Here is a 19,301-nt window from a genome sequence, read left to right on the forward strand (position 1 = left end):
ACAAAAGTTGTATTCAGTGCATGCGGTATAAACATTCTGGTCTTTGCTGTGAATGAGATAAAAAACATATGTGATGCCTTGAAAAATGCACAGGCACAGTTGTTTATGAGATACCATTTTTGTGCGGCCGCTGCTACATCGTGGAAACAGGCAATGCAGGCATACTAAACTTAGGGGCTCAATTGCAAGTCATTTGGCAGGTCATTGTAAAAAATGTGGTTGCAAACCATATATTCAAAAATATACGATTTCAGGAGCTTACCCAGTGCGACGCACCCATGAGATTAGCAATGCACTTCAAATATAACAACACAGTGATTAGTGTGTCAGCTTGCCTTCTGTATCCTTGTATTGCAGTGAATTACACTACTTATTGAATGTACGATGGCCTACAGACAGCAGCAGCCTATCGTGAATTGGGGTTTATATGTTTTTCTGCACAAATGACCTTTCCTGTATGTTGCATTTGATATGCAATCAAGACTGGTCGTTAGTAAGTGCTGTCTGCCGTGTTCCTTTACGTCCCATCTTTCATGCTGTTTGATCCTCTTCAACATGCACCAACCAGTCCAGTTCAGCACACTGTGGCTGCCAATGAAGTTTTTATTTAGGAGCTTAAATGCATTGTGAAACTTCAGTATGCTATATAAAATTTTTGCCATTAAATTTGTAGCCAGGCACAAACAATCCCTAAAACGCCAGTGTGCATTTGCACACCACTGTGATGATATGTGCAAACAGGTTGCAAACACCCTGAGAAGCTATGTGCAGTGGCATCAGCAATTGAAATCGCCTGTTTTTGCACGCTTTTGTTGGAGCTTGGAATTTTCAGAAAAGCCAACGAGAATTGTAGGATTAAAAGGTTGCTGCTTTCTCGAGTTATTGCAGATCGACTCACAATCTTTCACCTGTCTAAGGTCTGCAGACTTTTGCTTGAACAATCAAAACATTAATTTTCTGAAATAGTGAAATATAGTTCTACACAAAATCGTGTGTTATTAGTGAAACAAATGAACACACATTGTTGAATTCAAGCCAGAACAATATGGAGATGTATGTATGACCTAGTAACATTAATTGTGTCAGGGTCGAGGGTGCCATTTTTCTGTAAACCTTGTGAAGATACAGGGCAGGGTCACAATCAAGCAATCAGCTCATTTGCCATACGTTCGCTCGTCCTGTTGCGATCCGCTGGGCGCGGCGCTTTTGTCAGCAGTCTGCAGCACGATGGGGCGGCACTGTGAATTCCACTCCTGTCAATCATTCCCAAAGTGAATGCGTCATCTGCTAAGAATGGAATGGGCAGCGAGGCCATTCTCTTTAGAATGACTGCCGTTTGCACTCCTAGTCAACAATGTGCTTGTCGTGTGCTCTTAATGGCTGCTTCTTTCGTCATGTCATTGCTCACCCAACTTCGATGGCTATGTTGCGGGACACGTTTTCCCTGATGAAAACTCATTCTGCTGTCTTTCCTGTGACCACTCGGTGCACATACTCGGCAGCCAGCAAGTCAGTGAACTTGGAATGCAGGAGGTCCTTTGTGTTCTCTGGTTTTTCCAAACCAGTACTGTTTGAAGTTTGTGGGCAACATGTCATTGCAATACTTTTTTGCTGGTGTTTGTTTTCTCCAGAGTGTCACTCTTATGTGGCTATCACTTAGTGCAAGACGTTCCTACGGTGTCCGAAGTTTCTTGTACATTGTCGCCATTCTTTGGCGCTACTGCAGATAGTGTCGTACGCTTCCGTTCAAGGAGCCTCAGCTAGTCTTCGTCACTGCCTTCTGCAGGTGCCGACTTCTGCAGAGCCTGACATGACACAGCAGACTTAAAATCAAAACAATTCTTGAACCACGGGGAGCAGCTCCAAGGCACAAAATGCCTGAAGAACACTCTGGTGGCTAGTTACGACCATAACCATGCCAATTATGTGCTAAATGCAAATCCACAATGTAACTAGTTCTGCAAGTGAAGCCAAGTCAAAGAGAATTTGATTCGAAGACTGACAACAGTGCTTGCTGCTATCGTTATCTTAGCGTCACTTGTCATTCTAGGAACAAGTTTAAACTAGACTACAATGCGACATAAGTGTCTAAGACACTGGTGTCGTACTTGAAATAATCAAGGCGATGTAACAGTAGTAGGCCAGCAGCAATGCTTTCTGCTTACAGCCAATGGCAAGGTCATTACCAAGACAGCTTTTTTCATGCTATCACCGCCGTATTCTAGGCATGCTTGTCCTAAGGACTTTGCCCAACTAAGTGCTCCTTTCACCAGATATAAACGCTAGTTCATAAAAGTAACAAGCAGGCAGGCAATGTGATGCAGAAGGGCTACGCTGAACATTCTTATGTGACAACATGACGGAAAAGTAGATTAAATGTGCACATGCAGTAGCAGGTGATATGCAGCAGACAGTATACAGCAGATGGCAAACAACGCTATTTGCTTGTGATATCACCTAGAATATAAAGAAAAAGAAATAATATTATTTGCTGCACAGATTATGTGTTGCAAGACTAAAAGAAAGTTTTTAGTATAAAGCGTTTCTTTATTTTATCGCCAGAAACGTTCTGATGTTAACGTAATGTCTCCAACCAAAGTAAAGCTGGCAACACAGTCCTCTGGGGCTGTACCTGCATGTCTATTTTGTGCCCTCACTCATCTTTCAAATTTTGAATAGTGCTTGATCAGTGACGTAGGCGCTGAACCAAGCATTCGGAAAGTGGGCTGCTTGTGCAGTTAAACCTTGGCCTGAATATCAAACATGGAGGCATCTTGACCATTTAGGCATTATGAATGTCCTGATGTCGACCATTGATTACAGCTTGTGGGAGGCCAAAATAAGGTGAATTAACCAAACACCTAGCTTGAACTACTAAGTGGCTTTAGTACACATAGTGAACCAACCAAAATTTCGATATTTGTCTGGATTAACTAGACACATTTGTTTAACTGAGTTTAGTCTACTGTACTTGCATGCACAGCTTCCTTGTAAGCTGACACACAGTGGCTGTAGGAAAAGATTTGCATGAGTGATCAGCGATCGGAGTGGCAAAATTGTGATATGCAGCACTGCAGCTGGCGACTCACTGATAGCAAGAGTGCAGGGCCATTCCTGTTCCTCATACACAAGGGTAGTTTGATAGGCAGTCGCAGCTTGGGAAGAAATTAATTAATGGCCAGCATATGAATGCATAATGTAAACTTCATGATACAGAATCTATAATCACTTGAACGCTGTTGCATATTGCTGCCGGCCTCCTCCGTGCTGCAAACATGTGCAGAGTACGGCACCTTCACTATCTGCCTATTGCTGCATAGCAGCATCATGTACCTTCAAGTTTGCCACTCCAGTGGCCAGTGACTCGTGCTAATCTTTTTCCGTTGCCACTGTAAAATTTGCAGGGATTGAACCAGATCTTTCATCTTCTGTGCATAAAAATGCGGGAACACTTGTATGCATTAATCAAATGCTGTCTAGGTTTTAATAGACATACTTCTTGTGCTTGCTTAACAGGAAGGAAACTGAGCTGCTGATGTATGACTGGTCGCATTTCGGAGACACTGAAATGGTGAGAACTGTCACACTATGGGTGACTTGTTTGCTCTGAAAGCAAATGCTGCGCTATAAGACAAGCCTAGTGCTTCCTAGTTTATTTATTTAGTATAATGCTACCTGTGTATGGAGGAAGAGTGAATGTTCTACAAGTATTCAATAAAGCTAAGGATTAATATCACACAGAACATAATCTGAACTTAGCGCAGTAATCAATGTTTTCTTTTCTGTTGCTGGAGGCCTGATGTTTCTACTCTTTAACACCCTAATTATAAACGTGGTGGTAGAATATTTTCTGAGTGCCTTTTGAATTTATTCAATATTTGTAATCAAATAATATCAGCATTTCTTCCAAAACATTATCAGCACACTTGTTTGACCTTGCAGAATTGCTACTCAAATTTTCTGTGAAGCAGTTAGTGTAACTACTTTTAACAAAATTGCGTCATTTATGCACATTGTGTTTGCCCACGTTGCTAGAGAAGATGGTAGTAGTATGCAGGTGGTCCCTAACTCTTTTGACACTTGCATGGAAAGCACATTCTAGTTGTATTGAATCTTGCGAAGCGTATATCTGGATTTTCACAAATTGTGGTGATATAAATTTTAACATCTATATGATGAATATGGTGTGCTGTGGCGCCAGGGCCAAATGTGGCCAAAGAGCTCCAAGCCCGTGTTAATGAGTTCGTTGTGGAACTATGCATAATGAGAGGTAGATGTTACGTGGCCGTAAAGGGGCCTAAAAAACAGTCGCTGTAAAGTGCATAAAATCTAGGTGAGATAAAATTATGCTGATGCTTAATGAGCCGTACGGTGAACATGAAAGATACATTGTGAAATAATGATGATATAGCAAAATCTGTCATAGATAAACATCTGAGCGACTTAGAAGAGAGGAGAAGATAGGAAAGATTGGAAGGAAGATAGAAAGACGCAGATTGGAGAGAGGGACAGGAAAAGGCAACTACTGATTCCCCCCGGGTGGGTCAGTCTGGGGTGCCGTCTACGTGAATCCGAGGCCAAAAGGGTGTGTTGCCGCCGCTGAGGGGCCATAAAGGTCCAAACACCCAGTATTGGCTCAACCCCCAGGATCCCCTTTTCCCCAGACACGGCTAAGCCGTGCACGGTTAGATGCGGGAGGGTCCAACCCTCGTTTCTAACATCTATAGACAAAGGTCTGTTGCTCCCAAAGTGACTCCTTACTGAGTGTATATCCAGAGCTATTGCTTTTCATTTAAATTAATGTTGGAGCTGTCTTTCAAGAAGCAAAGTTTTGTTTCAACTCGAGTATCTCTGGTAAAAAACATAAATATAGCTAGTTTCATGCAGTGAAGCTGGCATGCAGTGGTCTTGTGGCAGTTTTTATTTTATTTTTTTATTTTTTTTAAACTACTAGGTGCCTATCTGTGGAAGTCACAAATCTGCCCCTATCGAAAGTGCACAAAAAAGATTGTATACTTAGCCCTATATATTTCAATGTGCTGAGTGAACTAGTTCTGTTCACATGCAGTCCACTGTGTACACATGCCTGTGTGGTAAAGATGGAAATGACAGAGAAACCATCGGGATCATGACTCTTCAGTTTTTGACAGATTATATGAATTGTATAGCTGTTTTCCATCTCCCTAGGAGTAGCACCCTTGTAAAAATTCTGGAAGGATGGTTAAAAAGTCATAACAATGTGGCCCATGCACAGTCAACTGTCATTAATCCTAACTTTTATGGCCCACATAATTAACATAGTTGAATTTATAAACATCATCAGTAGCAGCCTATTAATGTCCACTGCAGATTCAAAGTCTTTACCAGAGACCTATGATTACATCTTTCTTGCTTCATCTGAACCCATCCTCGGCCTGGAAATTCACTGATGTCATCTCTTTATCTAATGCTTTGCCGACTTTGATTCTGTTTCTCTTCCATTTGCACTCATTCTGTTCGTTTATAACAGCAGTTATATCCGTTCAACTCATTGCCTTACCTGCTAGGTTCGATTTCCGGCCACTGATTCTGATGGGAGCAGAATGCAAAAATGCTCGTGTGCTTAGGTTTAGATGCACAGTAAAGAAGCCCAGATGGTCGAAATTAATCCAGAGGCCCCGCTATAGTGCCTCATAGCCCATGTGTTACATCGGGATGCTAAATCCCTAAATATTTATTGCATTTGCCAAACAACTCCGATTCTCACTATAATCTACCCACATTGGCTTTCTAACCAATACTGCCTTGAAGGGAATATTGTCATCCAGCCAACTAGTACGAAGCCACGAAGTAAACCCATACAGATTTCTCAGAAAGAAAGCTTCGCAGTTGAAGAATTTGGTGCAATCCAAGACCTCCTTTCTCTTTCTCACATGGGTTTCCTTTGTAGCTTCGCTCTGCAGTTGGGTGGATGATAGTGTCTCCCTTTCATGAACCTTCTTCCGCATTGAAAGCTTCCGCAAAACTTATTTACCATACTGCCTTGCATTTTCAAAAGATTGAATTATCCGAACTTGTATAAAATAGAAACCGGAGCAAAATCATCAGCACTCAGGATAAGATGTCTCCAGCGCAGCCCTAAGGGAAATCACCTGCAGGCATAAAATGAGCAGATACTTTGTGAAAAAGAAGTGAAAAAAAAGTACCTGCGAGTTTGCATTCAGGATGTCAAAGTCGACCAATGCACGGCCACCATGCATGCGACTGCGTCTGTAGCATTATCTCATAATACTCCTTTTCAACACGCTAGGAAGCTTGACCATAAAATAGGCATGTTTTGTTTACTCATGCCTGATGAACAACCTGAGAGCTTTATTCAGCCGAGTATCTTTGCTCTGATGAACCAACGAGTTCAATTTATACAAAAGCATTTTTTTTTAAATTAAGCAACTTCAACATTCATTGAGAACATTGTGAGCCATCCAAAATTTGCAATTGGTTTGAATTGACTGGAGTTCTGAATTATCCTTCTTTGTATTATCACAATTCAACTGTATATTCGTCTAGTATTTTGTTCCAATTCTAAATTATAAGGAAACTACGTAAGGAAAGGAACATATGCATATGTTATTGTGTTATTTATGTTTCTATCTCACACGTCTGCTATGTTAATCCACAAACACATTAACTCTTTGCAAGTTGGCATTTTCTTTGTATAGAATAAGTAAATTTAATTTGTGTTGAGCATAAAGGCACGCTTGCTGGATTCCGTTAATGACAAAAAATATTCCTTTTGTGGATAAATTATGACTACCAGTCGGTGCATCTCCACCTCAACAAATTTCTCCCTGACCCTTCCCCGCCCCTCTTTTTTCTTCTTTGTCACAATGAAGATAGGTGTTGTTTTGCATTATACCTGTTTTCTACCGAGTGTTGCTTTTTTTAACAGCACCAGGTGTACGTCGCTGTTCCTGCTAAACCACTGGCCGATTTGCACTCACATTTCATGCAGGCGAAGCATTTTGAAGTAGGTTCAGTTGAATACTATGTTTAAAAGCATTGCTTACTTCTTTCGTCCACAATAAATGCTAAAGTGCATGTCTGCGGTGACGCTGCTCACTAAGGGGTAATGTAACTACAATGTGCTGAGGCTCGAGGTTGCATTTAGGTCATGAATCCTCCAGGCACAGAGATGAGTACGTCCAGAAGTAGCAGTAAAGGAAAAAGGTCTTATTTTGCATGTCTTACACTGGCTCCAGATATGGAAGCCCACTCCATGTAGGAGCACATTAAATGTCTGAGCACACATCAGGACACGGCAGCCTCTCTTTATCAAAGGGCTCCGCTTTTAAAACAGTCGTCTTCCCTAGGAGACGAGACTATGGAATCTGATGACTGTATCTTGGCCAGTTGGAATCATCTAACTGCTCGAAATGACATCAACTGTTACATCGTACTCTGCCTCTTATGTTGAACCATCACCCCTGCATACATAGCAACCTGGGAAACTCGAGTCAACTCAGTTCCCACGGTAGTCATCGATGTTGGCCCCTTTCATCAATTAGTGGGCTCTCAATGATGGTCATCTTGCAGCGACCCTTCACGGTTACCACGTCCACAGAATCTGGTGGTCATTATTGTAACCTTGAGGGGAGCTTCTTTGCTGATCCGTCGACGGTCGGCTTCAGGGCTGTGTCAATGTCTGTACGGCTGCTGAGGAAAGGGCGGTGCCTCACGGGAAACACCTAAGGAATTCCCTTTGCCATGTTGAGACGTAAAAAACAGAATAGTGGTGCCATATGTTGCCGCCACAGGAAAAGATACGTTCCACTACTGTCCAGCACAGGTAGCTGATGACTGTACTAGTGTTCCGTTGCAGCATAAGAATTTTTTTAATGGCGTCACTACGAATGACATGCCCTTCAGCTTTGCTGCTCAACTGAAACCGAAATTTCAACTGAAACCACCGTGAAACACTGTCTGTGTGAAATTTCAGTGGAAATCAGCCAGCAGTTTAGCTGTAAGTGCTCAAAATTATGCCACACTCAGTATATTTAGACAGCTTATTATTGTTTCTGAATGAAATCTTTAAAAATTATTGTGTCATGTGATGCTACACTTGATAAGTTAAGGGGGATGGGGTGCTAAATATTTACTTTTGAGCTGTTGCACATATATTTATAAAATTTTATAGGTTTATATATCCTCCTGCTTTATGTGTATATTCTAAACTCCATTAATACAGATCAAATAGAAAAGAAATTATGACTGTTATACAGACTATCATTTCAGAAATAATGAAGACATCAATTGTTTGTATCAGATACCTTCTAGGTGTGTTATAATGCAGGATAAGGCCAGTTGTATGTTTTTCATTACATTTCTGTAGCAATGTCATCACTTTGAGGCTAAGTTCAATTTTTTTCGTTGTCATTATATTTCAGATGTGTAATGTCTTTTGTGTTAATAAAAATTTAGATATAAAAAGTGCCTCATCTTGTTCCAGACAACATTTCAGGCTAGAAACTACTTTGAAGTTTTGGCAAAGCAATTTGGAAGTGGTAGTTTTCCTAAAGGTTTTGTTCAGCCAAAAAGTCCAAATGAGAAAAACGAGCTGAAAAATTTCTGAACATGCTATTTCATTTTAAGACTGAAAATAGTTACTTAAATTGCCATGCTCCATAGGTTAGAACCTCCTCTTCAATTCGAATCTGCTCTGTGGCAATTTGACATCCTTGCTTTTTTCTTTTCTTTCTTTTTTTTCAGCTTTAAAGCAGGCCCTTGTCTGCACTCACAGGCAAGGGTGCCACAACCAGAATTATGCCTTTCTTTTTTAATTTTTATTTTATGATCTGCTGTACTGAAGGTCTCCCATGATGAGAACATGTGAGAAACAAACTTTCTAATGCAGACATTCACTCTGTGTTCCATTTCATGCCCGCTTTGGCCATGGCGTCTTGAATACAGCATTCATGGGCACACTCGACGGCGAGCGCACTCCGCTATCACAAGAAAATGCATTTTCTTCTTTTCAGCGATGCAGATTGCAACCAACCTTGGTGATGAGCTTCTTTATATGCCTAGAAATCAAAATAAACAAAATTTGAAAATATGTTTTTCTGGCGAGAATTGCAATTTTAGCCCTGCATCCCTCCTTAACTCATTCCCTAACATGCGAGATCTTCTTTTCTGGAGGAATTACTGCACTCAATATTTTATGTAATACATAAACAAAAGGTAGAATGAATGCATTTTTCATGCAGAAAAGCTTTAGTAACGAGATATGCATTATAAAAAAGATATACATAAAGATTGTGGGATAAAATTGAACAAAGTTTGTAAAGACGCATCTGTATCTACCAAGAAAGATAGGTTACAAGAATTATGAGATATACAAAATGCATTGCTGTCTAATACGCACTACCTAACAAAAAATCATTTTTTATTGAATAGGTCTTCCACTGCAATACTGTAAGCACTACAGTTGGAAAGTTGTGTTTTGGGCGAGTTGCTTGTACATGGTTCTTGTTGGACTTTTGCGTGCACAAAGACAGGAGGTCGAACGAAGAAGGGACACACAACAGGCGCAAACTTCAACTGGCTTTTATTGTGACGGCGATATATATATACACGCTTTCACAATCAGAAAAAAAACAGGTTGGCAAGAAAACAAACAAACCACGTGCAAAACTGCATAACCACATGTGCCGGAGAAACCAAACCTTGTCACTGTCATTCCTTTTCACCAGCCAGAAACCTCACTTCCTTATCACTTAATGCTACAGATGGGGCACTAACACAACTCTGCAGTTTTGTGCGTGGTTTGTTTGTTTTCTTGCCATCCTTTTTTTTTTCTGATTGTGGAAGCGTATATATATATATGTCGCTGTCACAGTAAAAGCCAGTTGAAGTTTGCACATGTTGTGTGTCCCTTCTTCGTTCGACGTCCTGTCTTTGTGTACGCAAAAGTCTAATAAGAACTACAGTTAGGTGTGCCATGCAGCAAAGCAGTTCCTCGATTTAAAATGTAGACGAATGTTGCATGTAGGAATGTTGTATATCTTGCAGTAAACTCTTGCTTTCTGCTGAATTTTCCTGTCTTAGCGTTTCTTGTAGCTTCTATAAGTCTCCATCTTGGCAGGCTCTGAAGCACTTCAAGCAACAACAAAGACGGGCCGAAGCACGAAGCAAAACTAACTGGGCTGTGGCCGCCAATGTTCTAGCCTGGTTTGCGTCGTCGTTCTCAGAGTCAAAGTACGACGAAAAGGCAGCATCCTCAGACTCGCTGCTGCTCAATCCACCAATAATATCAGCTGCAAACGCAGCAGAATTATGAGATCTGTGATCTTCCGAAGCATGCGCGCACTGTTTCTGAATGCGGCCATTTTTCCTTTCTACTTTGACAGTCCAGAAAAAGCAGACTACTTAGGAAACAACAATGTGGTTCTCCTCCTTCACATCCAATGGCACAGTGTGTCCAAGGGTGGTGCGGATAGTCTCAGAAGTGGCATTTCAAACCATTTATAGTGGGCTAGCGACGCCCAATGGGCGTGGTAGGAAAAGAGCTAAGGGACATGGAATCTGCAATACAGCTGAATATTTCAACACATTAAGCATGTAACCTAGGATAGAGATCTGCCATCTGTACCAATATATCATGCCAGCACCGTAATGTAACGCCATTTTTCTAGCTGCACGTACATTTTACGAGAAAGTTGTGCTTTTTTTATTATGTCGCATTTTGTTAACATTTGCACGATATAGTGTAATGAATGTCATCTGTGATCTGGTCAGTGGCGTAGCAACAGGGGGGGCCGCGGGCCCCGGGTGCAAGGGTCCATAGGGGGGGTGTCATATACGTCTCGACACCCCCCTTTCCGCCAGCTACACCCGAGGGGAGGGGGGTTGACAGAAGACCTATGGGCCCCGGGTGCCAGACGAGCTAGCTACGCCGCTGGATCTGGTGTAGAAGTTTCAAGAGCCTATTGAAATGCCTTTGGCCAACTTTGTTTCTCACATTGTTTGAATACGAGTAAAGGCCTCTCCTGTTTGGCTGAAACACTAAGTTAAATGGAAACGTTTATTCCAGCTAGTCATTCCTTGGTTCATATTCTTCTGTTTTGCTTCATACTGACTTCCCCAAGACACTTGTTTCTTATTTGGCATTGGAGAAAAATTTTCATTGCTGGTGCGAGCCTAACTGAGGCTTACCCATGCTTTTCAGGTGCTCGACGACATTGAGCACATTGACTTTGAGGGTTACCTGAACGACCCGTATGGACCCATGCTGGCCGACTGGAGGAAGAAAGAGGACCTTTGGGATGATTATCGTTATCGGTAAGCCCTGCTTCAAAGGAGTACAGATACTTTTTTCAAAGTTCTAGTAGAAACTCTGCCACATCTCTTGCATGTAAAAGGATGACACTTGGCAAGTATGCAGGTTGGAGAATATCTGTGAAATGTTTTAATTGATACCAGTGTTGTCTTGCAATGGCCTGTATGACCCTGACCTGGCATCATTGACATTATAGTGATGTCATGACAGAGAGCGAGATTTGCTGGCATCATTTGGCAATAAGGCTATGCATGGCGGTGTTGCTCATGAAGCAGTAAAACCTAGAGTGCTACCTATGTCCATGTATTATAGCTGTGCTGCTGTGTGACAGCCACAACAATCACAAGAGTGAAACCAGCCACTATCTCAGGATGTTATGGTGCATGGACCTTTAGAATCAGTAACAGCAGCTTCTATAGTATGGTCTGGTCACCAACGATGCTGCAATAGCTCTTGTGCTAATATACTTACTTTCAAACCCCAACAGGGGATTGGTATAGACGGTAGCTACACAAAAAACATATGAACATATGGCAGATACAATAAACATGAACGAATTGGACACAAAATCTCTTTGTTCTGACCTTCATGGATAAGATAACACTAATAACCCTTCAAGCATACAGAAGTGAATGTAGCAGCTAGATTTTTTTCATAAACAATAGAAAATGACAAGGTGCTTTGGAATAGCATTCCCAAAATTTATTTTGCAACAGTTATTGCTATGCATTAAAATTGTGTCAGCTCTTGATTTGTTGAGTCCTCACTACTGATTTTAACCCTTTAAGGACAAGACATATACAAGCCTGCAGAAAATCTTTATTTTTCATCAATATGTACAAAATATAAATTGAGAATTTGAGTATTCGACAAAAAGAGAATAATTATACAGATCCCACGCACTGTGGGAATCGATTTAAGTGAAGCTCACTGTGTAGCTTTCTTTGATTGATGATAATTAGTGGTGATGTTGACGGCGAATGTTTCATTTCTGCAACGTTTTGTCCAAAACGAGAGTGGTAAGTTGATGTTCACTGTTACCTTGCGCGCACCACTGCTGTTTGTCTGTGTAGGACACAGAAGACACAGGGAGAGGTGTTTGCTTGAGGCGTTGTCGTGTGCCATATTTCATGCTTAGTTAGCTTTTGATAAAGTACCTCGTGTCCAATTAATCTTCAAATTACGTAATGCAGGAATAAATGAATTTATAATAAAATGGATTGAAGCATATTTAACAAACTGTACGCAGGTAGTTAAACTGGATGCTTATGTATCAGATTCATTAGCTGTACTCTCAGGAGTGCCCCAAGGCTCAGTATTGGGACCACTATTGTTTCTCCTTTATATCAATGAAATCAGTAGCGTGGCAGAAGTGGGTGTTCAGGTTAAGCTCTTTGCAGACTGCTTACTTTACACCACAATTACTAAACTAGATGGCCAGCTTAATATTCAGAAATGTTTGCAAAATTTAGACGATTGGTGTAGGAAATAGAAAATGGAAATAATTTATCCCAAATCTACATTACACACATCAGCAAAAAAGAAAACTATCTATTCCTTTTTTTACAGCTCTGGGGGACATTTATTGGATAATGTGCACCAGTTCAAGTATCTAGGGGTAACAATAACACAAAATTTGACATGGAACCAACATATAGATATCGTCTGCATGACTGCCTATTAAAAGTTATACTTTCTGAGAAAAAAAACTGGAACATGCATGGGTTAATGTAAAACTTATTGCATACACCACCTTCATTAGGCTGATACTAAAATATTCAGCCGTTGTTTGGAGTCCCCATCAAGTGACGCTTAAAAGGAAGTTGGAAAGGATACAGAGACTGGCGGTGCGTTTTATTTGTTCGAGGTACCAAAGGAAGGAATCGGTCACGCTTATGTTACAGCGTTGCAACTTGGATCTTCTTGGGTTAGGTAGAAAGAAATGTAGGCTGAAGGTGATTTATCAAATAATGCAGGATCAACTTAAGATTGATAAGCTCAAATATCTACACGCTCCAGGCAAAAGAAACCCGCGAACTAACCACCACTATGTCAAAAAGCCATACCATACCAACAGTGATACATATCGATACTCATTTTTGCCGGATGCGATAGAAATGTGGAATCAATTGCCAAACGCTATTGTTAGCCTAAAAGATGTCACCGACTTTGAAAATGCTGCTGAGGCGTATTTACGGGAGTCTTCAATTTAGTTTTGAAATGCCAAGTTATATGTGCGACTTGATGTTCATTGTACATATTTTGATAAATGTCAGAAGTGTGCTGAACAGCATTCAAGTGAACATCTTATTCACTGAATTGACAAGTGCTAAGCAACTTTACATACATTGACATTGTCCATATTTGACGTATGTGATTGTATTGTCCTCTCTGTTATGACCCTCTATGAGGGTTCACAGTATTAATAAGTAAATAAACAAAAATAACCTCTAAGAGGGTTGAGCATTGTCACTGCCTTGCATGGCACATCACATTGTGGCAGAAATATTAAACTTGAATTGGATTATGGGGCTGTACATGCCAAAATTATGAGGCATGCCGTAGTGGCGAACTCGGGATTAATTTTGACACCGCAACTTCCTTTAAGGTGTCCCAAAATCTAAGTGCATGTGCGTTTCCTATTTCACCTCCATCGAAATACGGCTGCTGCGGCCAGGATCAAATCTGCGACCTCTAGCAATGCCATAGCTGCAAAGCTACCGTGGCGGGCACAGAAGTATTGATTTGACGGTCGACCACTTCCGTAGTATCGTCTGGACCATGCAGTGTGCTTTAATTAATGTGGCTCTGCTTTTGCACGCCCTGCGTCGTTTGTAAGCGTGACATATTTACATGGTGTTTATTTTTCAGAAATAGCAGGAACATACTGTACCGTACCTTGTACTTAAGCTTATCCAGTTTCCCCGCAACTGCTGTATAGCAGTAGGGTTTCCTTGCCTTCTCACGTCACCCTCCCCCTCCTGCCCTTTGTACGGGAACTGCCTCTTCTCCTCCCTCCTCGTTGCAGTTCTAGCTATGTCCCCTCTGGACTGTTAGTAGTGTGAGGATTGGGCGCTCAATCCCATCGCTCGTGATCCGTTGTCAAGATTGGAGTCCGGCATGAATTCAAAGGTAGCTGGCCCATGCCGTTGTCCAACATATCCACGCTGAGGACGTTGATGAAATGAAGAACTGCTTCTCATCGAGAACGAGGAATATGGGTTTATTTACAGTATTTAAATCAGTCTAACATAACTGCTTGAGAAAAAGAGTGTCAGTCCAACATGACTGCACGAGAGAAGTGTCGCGAGCATTCGCAACACAGCAGGTTTTAAACACTCGGTCCTCCCGCGATACAAGGTGACGCGAACGTTCGTTTACTCATTGTCAACTCGCCGCCGCCCCGCAGAAGAGTTTACATACACATAGGCACACACATTCCTATGTCCGGCGCCGATGCCAGAGGGGTGCCGTTCCACAGAACAGTTTACGTACACATAGGCACACACATTCCGATGTCCGGGGCCGACGTCCGAGGGGCGCTGTTCCGGGAAGCTCGGAGCCATGGTGGGTAGCTCGATGTCCTGCGTCCCGGAAGGCGTGTGGGAAGCAACAAAAAACGGCTTTCCCGCGGCAGCTTGCTCACGCGTAGCAGATCAGGTACGTGCTGGGGAGCTTGGGCACAATAGTTCGCCCGCCGAACTCGTTCCATCACAACGGCGATGGGGCTGGGGGATAGCGGCGGTGTCAGCACAAAGCCCGCTTCATCGAACGCATCCTAGCTGAAGCGACGGAGAGTGGAGGATGCGTGTCTTGTTCCCCGGTCGTAACTGGGTGGCAATCTTACATTGTAGCTCGCCATTCTTAACAGTAGAAAGGGAAGCATTGCAGTTTCTGCAGTGCTCTTGAGTGGGGTTACAGATAATTACAGCTGTCAAGAGGTTAATGTGGCGACGCCCAGGGAACTTGAGAGGGCATCGTGCATATTCGATGCGGTGGGGTCCAAACGAGTTTCTAGTGTCGCCTTTCCTCTCTGACTCACTCTCGTCATGTATGCACAAGCTCTGAACCACCCCACCGATGCAGTGTGCCAGACAGCAGCAGTAGGAAAGTCGAAGAAAGAGGCAAAAAAAGCTTTGCTTTAAAAGTATGTTGTGGAAGCTTCTTCGGCAATACATTTGTTGCCCATAGGCAACTGCAGACAGAACACCAAAAGTAAGCTTTGCCCCAAGCTATCTATGGCTTCATGTAGAACTTATACAGAGAGTTTTCGTCAAATGTAAAGGAGAGGTGCACACTACATTTCCTCTACATTGCTTGTGTCATACCACTGCAGTAGAAGATTTTGCGTAGCCCTTCCTCCTTTGACCATGCTTTCCAAAGAAAGCAAGTCGCACCAAACTTCTTCCTCTGTTCCTTCTCTAATTCATGAAATGTCGCTTGCTGCTTATATTCGATATTGGGCAAATACGTTTAGCCAAAAGCTCAGTACTCAAAACCAAAACTCGGCAAGAAAAAAATACTTGTGCGATTTGTTGCCTGCAAGGAACATTTACCTATGAAAGGCTAAGAATAGCTTTCTCCACCTGAAGAAATCATCAGGTACTATATAATTAAATGGCACCTTCAATTGATATCATCATGGTGCCAGGAATGGCAGATGAGTTTAAATGAATATGATATGAGTATTCTAAACTCATATACAATTTTTACAATTTTACAATATACAATTTTACATATACAAGTTTAGAATACAATTACTTTGAAGAATGTTCCAATTAAATTTCATTGTTTTATTAACTCAGTGGTATTGTAAACAGTTTGGGAAATTAAATATGTAGTTTTCACAATCACTTCTGACCTGTGCTGGGCTGAGCACATAAGAGTCTCCCATTGAATATCAAATAGTGATACGCACACACATTTATTTGCAAGTTTGGTTACCTTAAAATTGCATTTGCATAGTCAATGCTAAAAAATAAACTAGTACACCATTACACTAAAAATTAGTTTTTATTTGACTCACATTAAGAAAATAGAGTTAATTCACACTAGCCGTCTGGTGCTGACAACCTGTGCATTATTATACAGCATCAAAAGCCTTTTGGCATTTGACCTTGCCACCAACCATCACTCATCACGCTTGCTGTCAGCCAACAAGCTCAGTATTTGGGGTGGCACTGCAAAAGGAAGAACAGATGAGCAAGGCATAAGCTGCGCTCACACTGAGCCAAAATTAAGTGATGCTGTACTGGTTGCTATGACTGTTGCTTAGGATATAACTGCAAGGACAGTGTATTTTCTCTTGTCTATGTTTTGTAGGCAAATAGTTCTATGGCACAGCTTGTGGCAGCAAGCCTCCCCTGTTCTTTTCCTTCAGTGCAAAACATCTGATGAATCACTGTTGTCGAAGTACAGTACTTCATTTGCAAATATTTAATGCAACCACAAATATAATGCGAGGCGGAAAGAAGAGAAAGGGCACCTTCAATAGCATGAAAAAAATTGTTTTGGTTATAACTTCAAGTAAGCATGGGTAATGCATCTGTACTCATTTAGAACAGCACCTTTTAGTCTACTGCGATGTGCGCAGGCATCATTTTAATGCTCATCGCTGAATGCCCATCACCTGTGATATCTGTACTACAAGTTCTGGGTCCTGCTCGAGCACATATCGGGTACAGGATCAACTATCGTTTTATCCTGAAATGTAAAAGGCATGTGATACGCTCAGCTGAGCTGTGACATAGGTGCGCGGCAGCGAGTTGGTATGTTTGCATGGTGAGGCCGCTTGGATTGGCATCGCTGTTGAGGATCAATCCATTGGACCTATACCCCCGGCAAGAGCATTCTTATTGTAGTTGGATTCCTTTGCACAATCGCTCCCGTACCCTTTCATTGCGCACCCTCACTGTTCACAAATCCGTGTCCCTTGCTGCTGAGAGGCTGACTTTCCTGTAATCTTTTAACTTCCAGTAGCTGAGCGCACCTTACGCACTGTACTTCACCAGCAGCATGAAATTATCACGAAATTCAGCACATAATCAGGCACTTATTCTCAAATTATATAGAAGCAAACAAAGAAACGTATGCTCCTGCACAGCCAGCAATATATTCGATTTGTTTTCAATATTTGTATCCTACCTAATCTTCAAAAATCTTTTAGTAGTAGTACCTAGTTTCTGAATTGAATACAATTAAAAGTGTAATATCCAATGTTGCCCAAATTGTAGAATATTTGCGAACCTTGGCTATTTTCTTTTATTTTTCCGCATTGTTTCTATTCTGCACATCTAGTTGCATTTTTCTTCAGGAATACTTTTAGATCTTGGTTCTTTAGTACTTGCGCTGCCGATTCTGCTCGTTGAAGTATTGCGACATTCTTCTGTTCCACACAAATTTTGGTTCTGATTTATAAAAGTTTTTTTTTGCAGTATTGAAATACGAAACTGACTTATTTAGAAGCATGATCCATTTAAGCAGCAACGCCATTTCAGTAGTTTCCATTTGCTGAGATTCTGTTGTAGTAGGTAGTTCAAGCTTGTAGCATTTCGTTCCAGCTGAAGTGACAGCCCGCATAGAGTCCGATGCTTGAGTCAGCATGCAACACGGGCTTCATGTGCCGCTTGTAAGGCACCACACTACTCTGTCTCGTACTCGGCAAGTAGTGCTGCTGAAGCTATGCAAGCAGTATAGTCATAGAAGTCCCATGCCACGCGCTTTGCAGTGCAATTGTTTTTGATGTGAGACACTTTCTGTGGAATAACTATATCATATACTTCGGCTACAGCATGTGAATATAATGTTGTGTCAGATCGTATTTCTGCACTTTTGTGTTTCCAGTATGTGGTGCAGTATGCTTTGGTAGCAAGCGCTATTACCGTTGCTCGCATAAACGGGTCACTGCGCTCGTTCACTGGTAAGCAGAGTCAGATCTGTGCCACCTTCCATGTAATAACTGCATCATTGCATCATATTTCATGACATAAATGTGTGCAACTTGATGTTACATGTTACATGAGTAACATGATGCATACCTTTATGTTTCATATGTTGACACACTATTTCTTGATTGTCTACTATGTTTTAAAACTCAGTATAATGTGCATTGCAGTAAGCATATCTTACTGCACTCATGTCAATCTGTTATTGTTCTCTTGTAACTTGTTCGCAGGCTAACAACTGAAAAAGACATACTCATGAACAGCCTTGAACTGAACTACTTTGAAGCTCCTGAGCTCGCCACCAGTGGGGAAGATAGCGAAATAATGATGGACGTCATAGAAAAGGTAATGAAAGTATGCCATGCCTTGAAATTCAGTGTGGAGAGCTCAGCCTCTTTCGGGCCGTTATATTCAGGCACTTCAGTATTTACCAAATGGCTGTAACATGTCCTGTGTTTCGTAGTGGTTAGTCGACAATCTCTGGAAAAGAAATACCTGTTGCACCATTGCAAAGAAATGCATACACTGTCAACGTCCTGTTTTTGGGGCTCCCTAGAGGCTACCTACCTCTAAGACGTCTGAAAATTGGGCAGTCTGAAAAAAACGAATGCATGCCTTTAACTGTCCTCAAGGGCTCAAATCGCCACAGCCACATCCGAAATAGCTTTAAAGGCCGGCCAGTACATTTATTAGACGTCTCGGTGCTCGTACTGTGGCAGAAGATGGGTGTGCACACATGTATAATTAAGGAACACATTTTATGTCCCATGACAATGGCCGCTTTGCATTCTTGGTATGCTTCGCCGCAATACATTGCGTATGCTTGACAGCGTAGCACTGCTGTATTGAGCCGAAGCTGACTTTCGGAAACCAGCATTATGCATCACTTTAACCCTTGCTGTGCTTTCTGCGCTTAGACGCTGTCGATGACAAAGGCAGAGGTGGCGCCATTTCCAACAGCAGAAAGCTTGATAGTGAACATAGAAGCGGCGAGGCTTGATGACAGCGCAAAACGATGTCTACGGCTGCTAGCGGATCGGTGT

The 19,301-nt window shown here is 41.8% G+C and overlaps 1 protein-coding gene across 1 annotated transcript in view; it reads left to right on the forward strand.

Moving 5' to 3' along the window:
• Positions 1-19,301, forward strand: part of ND-42 (NADH dehydrogenase (ubiquinone) subunit ND-42) — a 34,435-nt gene that overhangs the window by 6,946 nt on the left and 8,188 nt on the right. Inside the window, exons 5-7 of the mRNA XM_065438598.2 lie at positions 3,517-3,571; positions 11,204-11,316; positions 18,489-18,603. Coding sequence (XP_065294670.1) covers positions 3,517-3,571; positions 11,204-11,316; positions 18,489-18,603 — 283 coding nt within the window. The remainder of the gene's footprint in view (positions 1-3,516; positions 3,572-11,203; positions 11,317-18,488; positions 18,604-19,301) is intronic.

Source organism: Dermacentor albipictus, chromosome 1 (genome assembly GCF_038994185.2).
Source record: "Dermacentor albipictus isolate Rhodes 1998 colony chromosome 1, USDA_Dalb.pri_finalv2, whole genome shotgun sequence".
NCBI classification, from domain to species: domain Eukaryota; kingdom Metazoa; phylum Arthropoda; class Arachnida; order Ixodida; family Ixodidae; genus Dermacentor; species Dermacentor albipictus.